This window comes from Chelmon rostratus, chromosome 13 (genome assembly GCF_017976325.1).
Source record: "Chelmon rostratus isolate fCheRos1 chromosome 13, fCheRos1.pri, whole genome shotgun sequence".
In the NCBI taxonomy this organism is placed as follows: Eukaryota; Metazoa; Chordata; class Actinopteri; order Chaetodontiformes; family Chaetodontidae; genus Chelmon; species Chelmon rostratus.
Window position 1 is genome coordinate 19,679,111 of NC_055670.1, and position 13,149 is coordinate 19,692,259.

General features: G+C 42.1%; 2 protein-coding genes across 2 annotated transcripts; one reads left to right on the top strand and one right to left on the bottom strand.

The window, feature by feature from the left end:
• Nucleotides 1-1,159: 1,159 nt before the first annotated feature.
• On the bottom strand, nucleotides 1,160-4,300 carry LOC121616359 (melanoregulin-like). The gene is made up of 4 exons (XM_041951096.1): nucleotides 4,271-4,300; nucleotides 1,782-1,872; nucleotides 1,534-1,700; nucleotides 1,160-1,284 (listed from the first exon to the last, which is right to left on the bottom strand). The coding sequence occupies exons 1-4, from the start codon at nucleotides 4,298-4,300 to the stop codon at nucleotides 1,207-1,209; spliced, it is 366 nt and encodes a 121-aa protein (XP_041807030.1). The 3' UTR covers nucleotides 1,160-1,206.
• A 1,177-nt stretch (nucleotides 4,301-5,477) lies between these two features.
• Nucleotides 5,478-9,605, top strand: LOC121616361 (carboxypeptidase O-like). Its single transcript, XM_041951099.1, has 11 exons — nucleotides 5,478-5,557; nucleotides 5,883-5,937; nucleotides 6,281-6,382; nucleotides 6,492-6,602; nucleotides 6,689-6,805; nucleotides 6,979-7,072; nucleotides 7,565-7,657; nucleotides 8,158-8,267; nucleotides 8,642-8,726; nucleotides 9,218-9,298; nucleotides 9,382-9,605. The coding sequence occupies exons 1-11, from the start codon at nucleotides 5,478-5,480 to the stop codon at nucleotides 9,603-9,605; spliced, it is 1,152 nt and encodes a 383-aa protein (XP_041807033.1).
• The last annotated feature ends 3,544 nt before the right edge of the window (nucleotides 9,606-13,149 follow it).

The following is a 13,149-nucleotide window of genomic DNA, read 5'->3' on the forward strand; positions in this document are numbered from 1 at the left end:
CCACATCTGTTTCCCAAACTTGGGAAGGGGCCTTGGAGAGAACAATATCTGGGTCAGAGTAAACTCTCTTTCTGCATGCATGTGTGCGCACAAGCGTGAATGTGCGTACGGCATACCACAATCATCAACTGCATGGAGACCCTCTCGCACTCTTTGAACCTGAAGACAGAGCAGAGTCCCAAACGGGCGTGTGCGCTTGAGTGTGTACAACAGTTACTCAAAAATGGCTTTGACTGGAAGCCAAGATGAGACATTATCATCTGCATCCTGCACAAATCTTGACGGAAGGGAAGTTCAGAAAATGAAGAAAGGGAAGTTTAATTTCCCATGGATACACTGCATTATGACATTAAGCAGCACATCCTTACATTCTTCTTCTGAACAATCATGTTAACGCCGTCATATTCACACTAAAACGAACAAAGCAGCATTTCAAGCCATCGTGGGTGTTTCTGGACAACTATATTCCTCAACATTCAACAGTAAATGCTGAATATTCTGTTTTTTTAATTTTGTGGGGAAACAACTTTGTGAGTTAAATAATGTGATTAAGTTTTACCCCATCTGTGACACAGAAGTTTCCAGCCAGCCAAGTACTTTTTTTTTCATTCTAGTTTAAACCACCGGAGCATGACTGTGGCATATGTTGCCACCTGCTGGTCAGAGGCAGTAAGTTTGAATGAGACTGACAGAGCAAATGGACTTTTATTAGTGACAAGGTGAGCAAGAAACAACTCAATATCACAGAAAAAGACAGTGTGTTACCATTAGTATCATCTGTCAACAACAGATGTGTTTATGGTGAGATGTTTAAATGGATTCGCTCTTAAAATGTGTTTTAACCAGACATGTCTCTACCTGTAAACTTGTTTATTAACATGTCAATCCAATCCAGAGCACCCGAGCTCCAGTGTACCAGTGCAAAAGAAATGCTGGAGTAAAGGTCTACTTTAGAATTATGCATTATGAATTGTGTGGTCTAATCAAAAGCACAACTTACCAATAAAATAATTCAACACAACATATATATAATATAAAATAATATATAATATAATATAAAAGAGCAGGTTTTTAATTTTGCAATTAGAATGAAAGTTACCTCTATAATTAAATGAATGTCAAAGTGTGGTAAAAAAAAAAAAAAAGGTTATCCATCAAAGTCCCTCAACATTTATGCCGCCTTCTTCTTCTTCCTCTCTCTGTCTCTCAACCTACTTTCTTGGGATATTTTTCTTTGGCCAATCGGACAAACTCCTCAGCACTGTCCAGTGACACCAGGCGGTCCTGAGAGAAAGGTGGAGGCAGAAGTGAGTGTTGATGATGAGTATGATGAGAATGAAACATGGCAGATTGGAGGGTGGATGGCAAAATGCAGATGGAGAGAGATAACAACAAAAGACAGGGGAGACGAGGGAGGAGAGGAGGAAAAGATGGAGGACTTGAAGGTGAGAACACATGAGAAATACTGTTATATGCCAAAGAATAAGACGTTGGAGTGTGTGTGTGTGTGTGTGTGTGTGTGTGTGTGTGCACCATGACATAGAGGTATCTGTTCTGGCGCCCGGTCTCTGGAGGAAACAGCGAGGTGTGGTCCAGCAGCTGTTGCAACAGTTCGGCCGCTTTGTTGAGATGCTCCTGCTCTCGGATGAGCCGGCTCTGCCTGTTCACACACAGCAGGGCATCTGCCTCGCACTGATAACCTGCAGCGAGACGAAGGGAGGGTCACAGTGAAATGACTGGAGCAAATACTCTCTGAACTGACTAACATCGAAGTGTCTCACCGAGCTGCAGCAGGATTTTCTTCCACCGAGATCTGACTTCTCGTCTGGCGTAGCGCAACGTGTATATGTCATAATTCAGCTTCTCCCATTCCTATAAGCAAAAAACACACACAATATATCATGTAATGGGTCTTCGCACTAATCAACCAGACCTGCACTGATGATTTTCAGCCATCGTGAGACTGCATATTTGTTGCTGATCACACCTGCTGCAGGGAGGCTCTGCAGTGCACCCACACAGGTGTCTTCAATGTGGACAGCACAGACTCTCTCTGATCCTCTCATTAGTCTGGGTTCACATTACAGTTTCTATCATTCTGAATGTAGTTTGGCGACCCAGGATCAACCCGAGCAGCAGTCAAATCTGCAAGGACGAGTGGAAACACCTTCGTGGGCCCAGAGAGTCCCAGAGACTCTGCAGCAGGCATTTTGAGATGTGTAGATGTAGGTGTAGATGATGACATTAATGATGGCTTCCATGGAGCTGCTTCAGTTTCAGGGTCCTGGTATTGTTCAAGGTGGCTCGCTGTCACACTGTCATGGCTTGTGACAGGAACACCTGTGCCTCTCCTGCCATGCCAAGACAAAATCTCTGCTGTGAAAAAAGGCCTGTTGTATCTGAAATTGCACACTGAAGCCAAACAGAGTTTACAGACTGGCATGTTCAAGGTTTTCACTCGTTTATCCCCGGTGCTGAATTACCTTTTAATGTAACAGCCCCATCCTCAGTTTCGTTTGGCCTAATATTAAAAACAGTCCCACAGCAGGATGGCTCAGTGAATATTCTCTTTGAATAGGCCAGCCAGGCTGCTGGCCTACATCTCCATTAAGGAATTCGTAAACACAATGTGGCCCCTGTGTCCTGCAGCCAAACTATTCTCAACACGAAGGCTGTCACATGTTCACCGAACTCATGCTGGAGTTTCACTAAGCTGCAGTACTGACATTCAGAGGAAAAGAGAGCCTCTGAGTGATGAGCTCCCTCTGCAGAGAAATGTGAATTATGTAAAATAAATGTGTTATTGAAATGAATCAAGAAGAGCTAGTTTTCTAAATGTGAGTGCTGTGAAGTCGGCTACAGTTCATTCTCTGGTGTTTCTGTCATCTCAAGTCTCCCGAATCATTTAAAAACACCTCCCAGCTCTCACAGAATGATCAGTAGTACTGTGCAGAAATACTGAGTAACAGCTGAGAATGTGTTTTATATACTGCAGGGCTCATCCTTCAAAGATACCTGAACCAACCCAGCTCACACGCACACACACACACACACACACACACACACACACACACACACACACACACACACACAGTAATTTACTAAGTATTATGTCTAATCTGTTTTAACTCTGTACAGCCTGCAGTAACTTACTGTATGAGATGTTCTGGGTCACTGATTGAGTAAGTGAATAAAGTAGCCTCTCTCTCACACTGTGTGTGTGTGTGTGTGTGCGTGTGTGTGTGTGTGTGTGTGTGTGTGTGTGTGTTCACTCGCCGACATTGACCTTTTGTACTGTAAAGTTTGGAGACAGTTTTTTTAAAATGATTATTGATCAAAAGAAAGTCATTTTCAGTCGTAACTCTCTTACATTTATTCAATATAATATCTAATAAAATCTAATAAATGACTGCATGGACTTCATCAATTCATTTCAAATGTTTGCAAACCTACCAATAAGTCCTTTGTGTCAGGATGACATGGAGAAGACATATCAGTTATAGTAGGTGGCATCTTAAGATATCTTCATTAACATGTAAGCAGCGGCTGTAGCAGTAAACTGGCCTACGGCTCTTTTTACTTCACGATTCTGGAGACAGCAAGTTAATTTCCAGTAATTTTAAAATTAAGGTCTTGTGGAATCCAGGTCAAGATCATGTACTGATGTAAGTCGTCATGAGTCAAAGGCTTCTTTGAGAGGCACCTATCTATGTTCTCTCCCCTTATTAGATAACTACATTAGAACACTTCAGATAAGGAGAAGAGACTCAATTACTCACTTACTGTAGTTAATCCTGGTACGAGCACATGTGTGAATGTTCTAAAAGAATCCAGCCATGAAGACATACAAGAAATCTCTGTTCAGATGCAAATACCAGGTCTCTGCTGAGTTTAACTGGTGATCTCAGATGGGTATGATAACAAATTCTTAATGATAACAGCTATTTACAGCTATCAGGACTTCCACAGTTCTTCGTATGTCCATAGATATGCATGTTTTCAGTATCATATATTAAATGATACACAAATAATCAACATAAAAATGTCTTTTAAGTGTAAAATTGTGACTTTTGCTGCATTTTCAGCATCCCATTATTTATTTTGTACTTTCTTGGTTGTGTGTGTGTGCAGATATAAGTGGTGTCTGCACTCTGTTTTATTTTTTAAGTGCCTGAAAACAGATATTCTGCTTTTGTCTGTGCGCACATGTGTGTTTATTCCCTCTCACATTGTCTCACCTCATGCACAACAACAGCAGGCCTTCTCTCACCTCTGTAGCCTTGTCAGCCTGGTCTCTCATGCTGATGAAAGCCTGCAGCTCTCTGTCCGATCCTCGCCTGATGGGAGATTCACTGGGTCTCTTCACGGCGGCCCACGGATCCGCGGCGCTCCTCTGGCCCGGCTTGCTGCTCCAGGGGCTCCTTCTCGAAGGCTGCGGCCCGAAAAGGCTTTCCCTTTCTGCGTCACTGTCGCTGGACTCGCTGGTTAACAGCTCTGGCTGTCTGGAAGCTGTGGTGGTCTGCATGCTGAGGAGGAGGAACAAGAATAGGAGGAAACAAGCAGGAAAACTCATAAAGTTGAGTTTGATGCATGTATATGAAAGGCAGGACTTTGGGATTGCCATCATGTCTGTCAGGTGTTTGTCTCACCGCAAAATAGCATTCTTCTCATCCCTATTGTGTCTCAGACAGTAGCGACGGCAGCAGATGGTAAACTTGGCGCCCATTGGCCCTTTCAAAGTATATCCTCCCTGATAAAAACCCTCCCACAGGTTTCCTCCAGAGTCCTCGGGAAATCAAAATATTCCCAAGCTCAAACGTCCTCATTTGCAAGTGTTGAAGACTAAAAGTCTAGGCAATGTCTCAACTCGTCCTGTCCGTCCCTCTTCCCCCTGTGCCTATCCTGGCCTGGATGAGAGCCATCTGTCAATTACATTATCCACGTGAGTCCAAACAGGAGACAACAACAACAACACACACACACAGGACAGTTCAGGGATGAATGGCACATTTATTCAGTAACTCCTGATGGTGCAGAATGCAGCAAGAGAGAGGCAACTTTCCAACTCCATCGCTGCAAAACCCCGTCACAGTGCACCACCTGCAGTTCAGACCTGGATTTGTACTACCATGAACTGCCTGCTTTGCAGTCTGTTTTCATGTTTGCAGGGGGAGAAGTGTTTGGGTAAGACAAACATAAAGGTGAGAGCGGGAGGTCTACTGTATCAACATCAGCTGTTATATAATTTTAGTGACACTTCATAAATGTTAATACATAACTGATTCAGAATTTTCTCCCTCATAATCCCTCATAGCTGCGTCGGCCTGTAAAGATGGGAACGCTGTTTTGTCAAATGGGGATCATTTGAGATCCAAGGTCGCCCGGCTGGACGGACGTTACCGCTGCTGCTGCAGGCGACTGAAGGCAGTGTGAGTTACAGAGCTGCAGAGAGCGAAAGGCTCAGAGAGAACAAGGAAATGGGGGGAAAGAGGCTGAAAGTTTGGATGCTGCGTTTGTCCCTGTTGGTTTTAAACAGTGTTTTAGAGGCTCCGAACAGGTGAGCTGTGTTGAATTCAAAACAACAACTTTGTTTTCTGCATTTATGAAGCAAAAGTGACTTTATTGGGTTATCTGTGTTCAGGTGATGCATTTTTTTCTTGAGTTATTGACCTGCATAATGTGTGATGCTGAATTGATGAGAATATATTTGTTGAGTTCACAACTTTGTTGTTGGCGTTGTTCTATTTTTAGAGTGTTTTATGCCCTTATTTCTAACACGAACCTTTTTGGAAATTCACTGTAAAACTAAATGAGGACATTTGTTTTTGAAATAATGCAAATAAACATGTATTTATAATGTTTTTTTTTCTTTTAATTCCCAGTTTCGTGGAGGGTTTGGAGAGTTATGACTACACCAAATATCACCCCATGGATGAGGTGGGAGTCTGTTAGCTGTAATGTTTCCACGTTGGAGTTTCTTTAGTTTTATTAGTAAAGTTAATTAGAGAGTCTTCACTGTAGTCTGTGAGTTTTATGTTTTTATCAGTAGGCAACACTAATACTCCTGGTAAGAGTAACACATGGAAAGGTGAAGTGTTCTGAATTGTAAACAGCTTCAGGCAGGATGTTTTATTGCAAACAAACCTTTCTCACGCCCCTTTTTTATTCCCTTTGATTTGCACTTTAATCTTTGTAGATTACAGATGTACGATGGCCAAAGACAACTATAAAAAAAAATGTTATGAAAATTAATCATCACACTGATTAAGTTGCAATGCAGATATACAGGTGGATGGAGGATGCAGAGCGAGGGAGCCCAGATCTGATCTCCTCTGCTGTCTACGGACACACGAGTGATGGAAGAAACATCACACTGCTGAAGGTATTCAGCACTGATTCTTTTACCTTCCTTTCACTGTCACTTTAAAAAAAGTGTTGTAATATTTTAAATCCTACATTCACCCAAAATGGGTCCTGCTGTGTGTCTCCAGCTGGGACTGGAAAACCCAGAGGGCGAACAAAAGAAGGTTATATGGGTGGACTGTGGCATCCATGCTCGGGAGTGGATCGCTCCCGCCTTCTGCCAGTGGTTTGTCAAAGAGGTTTGTACTCTCCCACATAAATTCATGATACACATATTCACCCCTGCATGAAAATACACCCTGACATGTGAGCGTTTCTTCTTCAGATTGTCAGCTCATATAGAACCAATGAGAAGCTGGAGCGGATGCTGCAGAACCTCGATGTTTATGTTACTCCTGTGGTCAATGTGGATGGATACATATTCACCTGGGCCAATGACAGCGTGAGGGCTTCTCAGGATTTATTATTCTGGATCACATTTCAGTTCATCAGTCGATTATCTTAAAACACCTTTTAATTCACCAACTACATCCGTGTTGTGGCTGAATGATATTTCATTCGCCTTCTAATACAACCTGACCTCTGTGCCTGCGCCTGTGTGTCTTTTCCATTTAGACTCGTCTGTGGAGGAAGTCCCGTTCAGCCCCTCCTCCGGGCAGCAGCTGTTACGGCGTTGACCTCAACAGAAATTTTCACGCCAATTGGGGAAGTGAGTCGCATGCTTTCAGGAATCATTCGCCTCATGCTAGCAGTGACTCAAGCTTTCTATGTGTGGGATTACAACTTTTCTGACTTGTGCAATGTGAAAACGTTGCTGAATATCTGAGTGTCTCAGTCTCAGTGTTGTTAATTGTAATGTCAAGCTGCTTTTTTCAAAAGATTGCACAGGAAAAATAACAATAAATCTACAGGGGATCAGTGTTAATGTGTTCTTTATTGCTGCTGGAATTTAATGGTCTGTATTCAGGTTTGGAACAAAAACATGTCAACCAAGGCAAGTCTTCACATATGCAAATTCAGTCTTTTCTGTTCACCTAGAAAGGTTTACAGTACAATACAAATATTACAATGTCAGTCTATATGATACCTGCTTAAACTGTCTGATATGCTCTCACAAGCCTTTCACTATGAGTTCATCATTTTAAACTCAAACCTGATCATTGAACTGCACATTTTGTGTGTATGCGCTCTCTTTCTTCAGCGGTTGGTGTGTCATTTGACAGTTGTTCAAACACCTACTGTGGCGAATCAGCCGGGTCAGAGCCAGAGGCTAAAGCTGTGATGGACTTTGTCGGTAACTAGCCGTCTACATGATAATCAAGTTTATTTGCGTGTTTTACCTTTATTTTATTCTGTGGTTTTATTTTCCATCTCATGTTTTGCATTGTCTTTATTTTCAACCTTATTCTATCTTACTTTTACAATCAATGTCAAGTGAGTCTTGTTCTCCATCTTATTTTACATTAATTTTTCCTCCCTGTTTTTACGTCCTTTCTGTGTCTCTGGTCCATGTGATTTCTTTGTTGTAAAGCACTTTGAGCTGCGATTCCTGTGTAAAAGGTGCTACACAAATAAAGTTTGTTATGATTATCAGTATGTGTCATAAATCACATGTACAGGTATGTTCATGTATACGAATTGAGCATTTTATTTGAGATTAAGTTTGATTAAAAAGTGTCATAAAAACATAAATATGTGAAAATCATAATGTAGAAGACAGCGTAGAGTTTAAAAACATTATTGATATATAACTGACTGTTATATTAATCAGTTGTTCACTCTGTCTGTATCTAGGTGGGATGGTTAAACAGACCCTGTGTTTCCTCACCATCCACTCTGCTGGGCAGCTTATACTCCTGCCATATGGACACCCAGAGATCTCTGCACCCAACTACCATGAACTGGTGAGTGTGTGTGTTCTGTTACAGTGAGTTAAGCTGCTGAACATAACAAACAGTAAAAGATACACAGCTTTAGAGAACACAGTTCAACAGCTGATTGTTCATGAGGCCAGTTCTAATTTAAAGTGAAAGAAGCTGATTGGTGCCACTATCATAGGTGCCAGATCGCTGTCATCCAAGCTAAGCTAAGCCAAGCTAAGTTAATGTCCAACCAGACAACATTTTTCTTTACAGTGTGGCCCTCGTGCACGTGCTGCAAGGCTAAAGCATTTCAGTAGTTGGCTTAGTGTTATCACCTCTGACCTGCTATAACAGAGTATGGGTACTTGGTTTCCAAATGCACTGCTTTATTTGTATGTTTTTTGTGATCTCTGCAGGTTTCGGTTGGTGAGGCAGCAGCAGCAGAAATGAAGAAGGTGCATGGAATGGACTACACTGTGGGAACATCTCCACAAATCCTCTGTAAGACTCAAACACAGTGGTAGCAGACGGAATTGTAACTGCACCCTTTTCTCTCTGTCCAGACCTTCTGTCAGTTTCATCTTTGATCTATAACATTCTCCAAACTGTATATCTGCGAAATACTCACTTTTATATTGTAGCCAATATGCTCTGTAGAGAAGCAAAGTAGCAACACGTAGTCGAGAGGAGACACATTGCTGCCTGTTGTATTCCTATAATGATCATATAATATCTCTATGATCATTCAGCAGCATCTGTGGTGCTGAAAATACACTCAGACCAAGACACCTCTGTAAAAATACTCTCTTGAAAATTAACAAATTACAGACTGTTAGTCTGATTCAAAGTAAAAAGAGTTGGCTACCTTGATCACAGAGCATAAGAGGGTGTGTTAAATTCAAGAGTTGAAAACTGGACAAAGTGAAAACGTCTTCCCGATGGATCAACTCAAGTGAGGAATCATCTCAGACGGCTTTCTGTTTGAACTTCAGATGCAAACTCGGGCTCAAGCCGCGACTGGGCTCGCCTCATTGGCATCCCTTTCTCTTACACCTTTGAGCTGAGGGACAAAGGTGAGTGGGACTTTCAGGAACATGTCTTCTATGCATTCATCAGCCAAACACAATGTGCTGACCTTCACCACACGATCCTCCAGGTGAGTTCAGCCACCTGCTACCAGAGGAGCAGATCCAGCCGGCCTGCGAGGAGGCCTTCGCAGGGGCTCTGTCCATCATCACATATGTTCACGACAAGACCTTTAACAACAGCACCCTCCCTAACGCTGCTGTCGCCACGGTGACAAGCTTCACCGCGGTTTCTGGGGTTGCTGTGATGATCTGGAGTACCATCTTATCCCTCACTGCAGGGGTTGTGGTGTAAGACACAAAACAGACAAGGTGTGCCACAATTTAGAAGATACTGGACATCCTGTTGGTGGCAAAACTTTCTCAGCTCAGAGTGACAACATTGCATTCAACAGAAATATTTAATACTGCATCTACGTGGTCTATAATCTAAGTTTATCACCATAAATATTCACTAATCACATATTTAGTCAATAAACTTGATTATCAAAGCCTGAGGTCTTCTGTGCATGTGCTAAAACAGATACATTATTACCTTTTTTGTTGTTGTTGTTGTTTGGAAAACAGCTGTTTTTAGAGTAACATGATGGTGTTGTTGTTCCTGTTTTCTACGGCAGGGGGCAGCATCGCCCCATTTTATGCACCGCGCCCCTTCTCTACATCATCCGTGGTTGCTTCACGTCCAGACACATTTTATAACTTCATTCTTTCTTTTGCAGTGTCATGTGGCTGAGGGACTCATACAGCATTGCCTCCAATCTTGTTTTATCATCAAATCTGATTCACTTCAATTCAAACATAAATCATAAAAATGCACATTTTGTGGCTGTTTTTGTCTTTGTGCATGACTCCTGTACATCACTGACATCCAAAAAAACAACAGACTTGAGATATGACTTGATGATAACACCCCTTAACGAGGATATACAGAATTGTATACATACATAATGCATTGGGGTTGCTTCAAGGTTTATCTTTGATCGGTTTTTGCAAGATTTCCCTGAAAAGTGTAATTTTGAATATCAAAGATGTCTCGGGGTCAGTGCAGTGTTTACTTTGAAGTATAAATAAATTATTAATCTGTAAACTAGGACACTCGTAAAGCAGGGTTCTTCGACAAAAAGTCACTCTCACAGTAAACTCCAGAAAGCCAGACACATGATGAAACCTGTCTGCACCAGCCAATGACCTTGTGCAGTTATTGGAGTTGCAAAAATCAGCGTTGTGTGCAGTTGTTACTGTTAATAAGCCTCTTTGCACTGCAACATGGGCTTTAAAGCTTTTTATTTGAAGTTTGGTCTGAAATTAGGTTTCAGGTGGCATCGGCAGGTGTAACAAACCACTCGAAATCATATTCCAGTCATGCCTGAGGAGCTAGTGTCCTCTAGTGTTGGGTGGATTACGCCTCACCACAGAGCCGATGGTAATTAGCCCCAGCTCAGACAGTCCCGGTCAGTCCTGTCATTGTTACCTGAACTTCTTTGTCTCGAGGTTCAGGGTCAAGTCCTGCTATAATCCTCAGATTACTCATGCTTTCCCACAATGGAGCTCTTTGGCTTTCCTCTGACATTTCCGCATCGGATTTGAAATTTTAAGTTTTGTTTCTAAAAAAAAAAGTCCTTCGTTCAGCCTGGAAAATCTTTCTAGCATGTGTAGAAGTGTTGAGGACTTAAGATGTAGAGATTTTTCCTCAAACGTCCTCCCTCTCCCACTCCGTCTCTCAGAGATTTATATTTCCAGAGTGTATCCTCCCCTGCTACCTCAGTGACTGCTAGACCACCAGTTATTCACACACACACACACACATTAAGCCACTGACAACGTGACATTGACATAGTGCAGTTGAATACCTTATGTGAGGGTGAGTGATGGACCACTCACCCTGATGGCTGTTCCCTAAAGGTGTGTGTGTGTGTGTGTGTGTGTGTGTGTGTGTGTGTGTGTGTGTGTGTGTGTGTGTGTGTGTGTGCGTGCGTGTGTGTGCGTACACTGTATTTGAGCTGCAGTGGGAACAGAATTATATTCCAGCTCACATAAAACCTCGACAGAACAGAAAGTCGGGTCAAACACCGGGGGACCGAGAGAATAATAAGCAGGAACACTGACACACACATACATACACAGCCCATCGGGGAACAAACCATTCGCTGCTCCATCACTTACACTCATGAAAGATACTCACACATGACTTGGTGAGGCAGAGCTTCCTCACACACACACACACACACACACATCAGAACATCAGATCTGGGCAGGGATTCAGAGACACAGATTGAAGGTGATTATAATTCACAGTGAAGTCTGGCTGGTTTAGCTCATCCATCTATTTGTGTGTGTGTATGTGTGTGTGTGTGTGTGTGTGCGCACTCATCAAGGTGGCAGGGGGAAAAACACACCATGGGCATATATATCACAAAGATAGGAAACATAAGGAAGAGAAAATCAAGGCAACCCATCGAGGAAAAGGTGAATGAAGAATGGATGGAAGGGACAAAAAGAGGAGAACAGGAAGACAATAAAAACAGGAGGGAAAAACGTGCATGAACAAAACATGCAGGATAGCACAGCCTGTGATTCACTAAACAAAATGGTTTCAGTTAAACACTCATGACTTTCATGGTTCCACAGGTAAATGATGTCGACCTGATTTCTTGTTGTTTTATTTAAAAAAGGAAATAATCATTTGCGCCACTTGCCGAATTTGTATTTCTGGTAAATTACATATTTCATCACTATATCAGGGCCATGTCAGGTAATTCTTAGTGTCCATTTAAATAAACAGTCAAACCATTATTCTGCATCAGTTTGCAAGGTGAATTGCAAGTTTTAAAAGTAATAACACAACCTTCCTCTCACAAATGAAAATCTATGTTTAGAGGCAATAAAACACACCTTTGTGTAATTTACTTCAGGCAGCTACAGTCCAGCTGTACTTGGTCTGGTATGATCAGAAGCTTATGATGGCAACCTTTTCTCCACCAAAGAGACCTGGAGAGAGGACAGACTGCGCAAACACACTTAAGCACAGCATTCACACAGGTTGAAGCAAAGATGCGAGCACAGAGAGAGGTGAAGCTGACTCTACTCGAGGACTAAGATCCAGATCAAAAACATCTGGAATGAGGCACCAACAAAAAGTAAAGGCGAAGAAATTCACTTCATTTAAAAGTGATGAAAAAGTGTAAAATCAAGTGAATACAACATACAAACCTTTTGGAGTAAACTGCAACATTTAGCTCTTCTTGTCCATCAAGCTTTCTCTTGGAAAGGCACAACACTCCACATCTTCTTTTGTTTTCTTGATAGTGACCATGACGCACTGACATGATACAAGCTGCTGACCTGTGTTGCATTCAGGGACCACTCACAAGAGCTTTTTTTTTTGTTTTTTTCTTGTATTAATGAATTGCCTCACAGGCCAGATCATGCGGTCTTGCAGAGGCCATATGCAGCTCGTACGCTGGAGGTTCCCCACTCTGCACAATGTGTGCAATGTCTCCACCTAGTGGTAGCTGTGTTTTTATCCCACTGGGAATGTTGCGTTTGAGTTTTGACCCTTTGAGAGTGCTGTTGCTGGTCAGTGTGTATTGTAACATGATATAAGCACACAAACTGAAATGGATCATTAAGACTGTTTGGTCTGATTTTTGTTTCTAATTTCTGTTCGCACACTAATGGTAGTTCCCAGGATATCTTAGCATACAGCTAACGGGCGAAGAAAGTTAGGTCATTTGATTAAAAAAGCAGATGCCAGATGATGTTGTATTGCATTGCAGCAAAAGGTGAACCAGGTTCCACATTTTTGTCTCATGACCCCTCATTTTTTAGGTCATCCTGCA

What these genes read in the sequence shown, in the direction of transcription:
- LOC121616361 (XM_041951099.1), top strand. Translation starts at nt 5,478, where the DNA reads ATGGGGGGAAAGAGGCTGAAAGTTTGGATGCTGCGTTTGTCCCTGTTG. An exon ending in AATATCACCCCATGGATGAG is followed by an intron (nt 5,938 to 6,280) that starts GTGGGAGTCTGT and finishes GTTGCAATGCAG; the next exon opens with ATATACAGGTGGATGGAGGA. An exon ending in GAAACATCACACTGCTGAAG is followed by an intron (nt 6,383 to 6,491) that starts GTATTCAGCACT and finishes GTGTGTCTCCAG; the next exon opens with CTGGGACTGGAAAACCCAGA.
- LOC121616359 (XM_041951096.1), bottom strand. Translation starts at nt 4,300, where the DNA reads ATGAGAGACCAGGCTGACAAGGCTACAGAG. An exon ending in GAAAATCCTGCTGCAGCTCG is followed by an intron (nt 1,701 to 1,781) that starts GTGAGACACTTC and finishes GTCTCGCTGCAG; the next exon opens with GTTATCAGTGCGAGGCAGAT. An exon ending in ACAGATACCTCTATGTCATG is followed by an intron (nt 1,285 to 1,533) that starts GTGCACACACAC and finishes CCTTTCTCTCAG; the next exon opens with GACCGCCTGGTGTCACTGGA.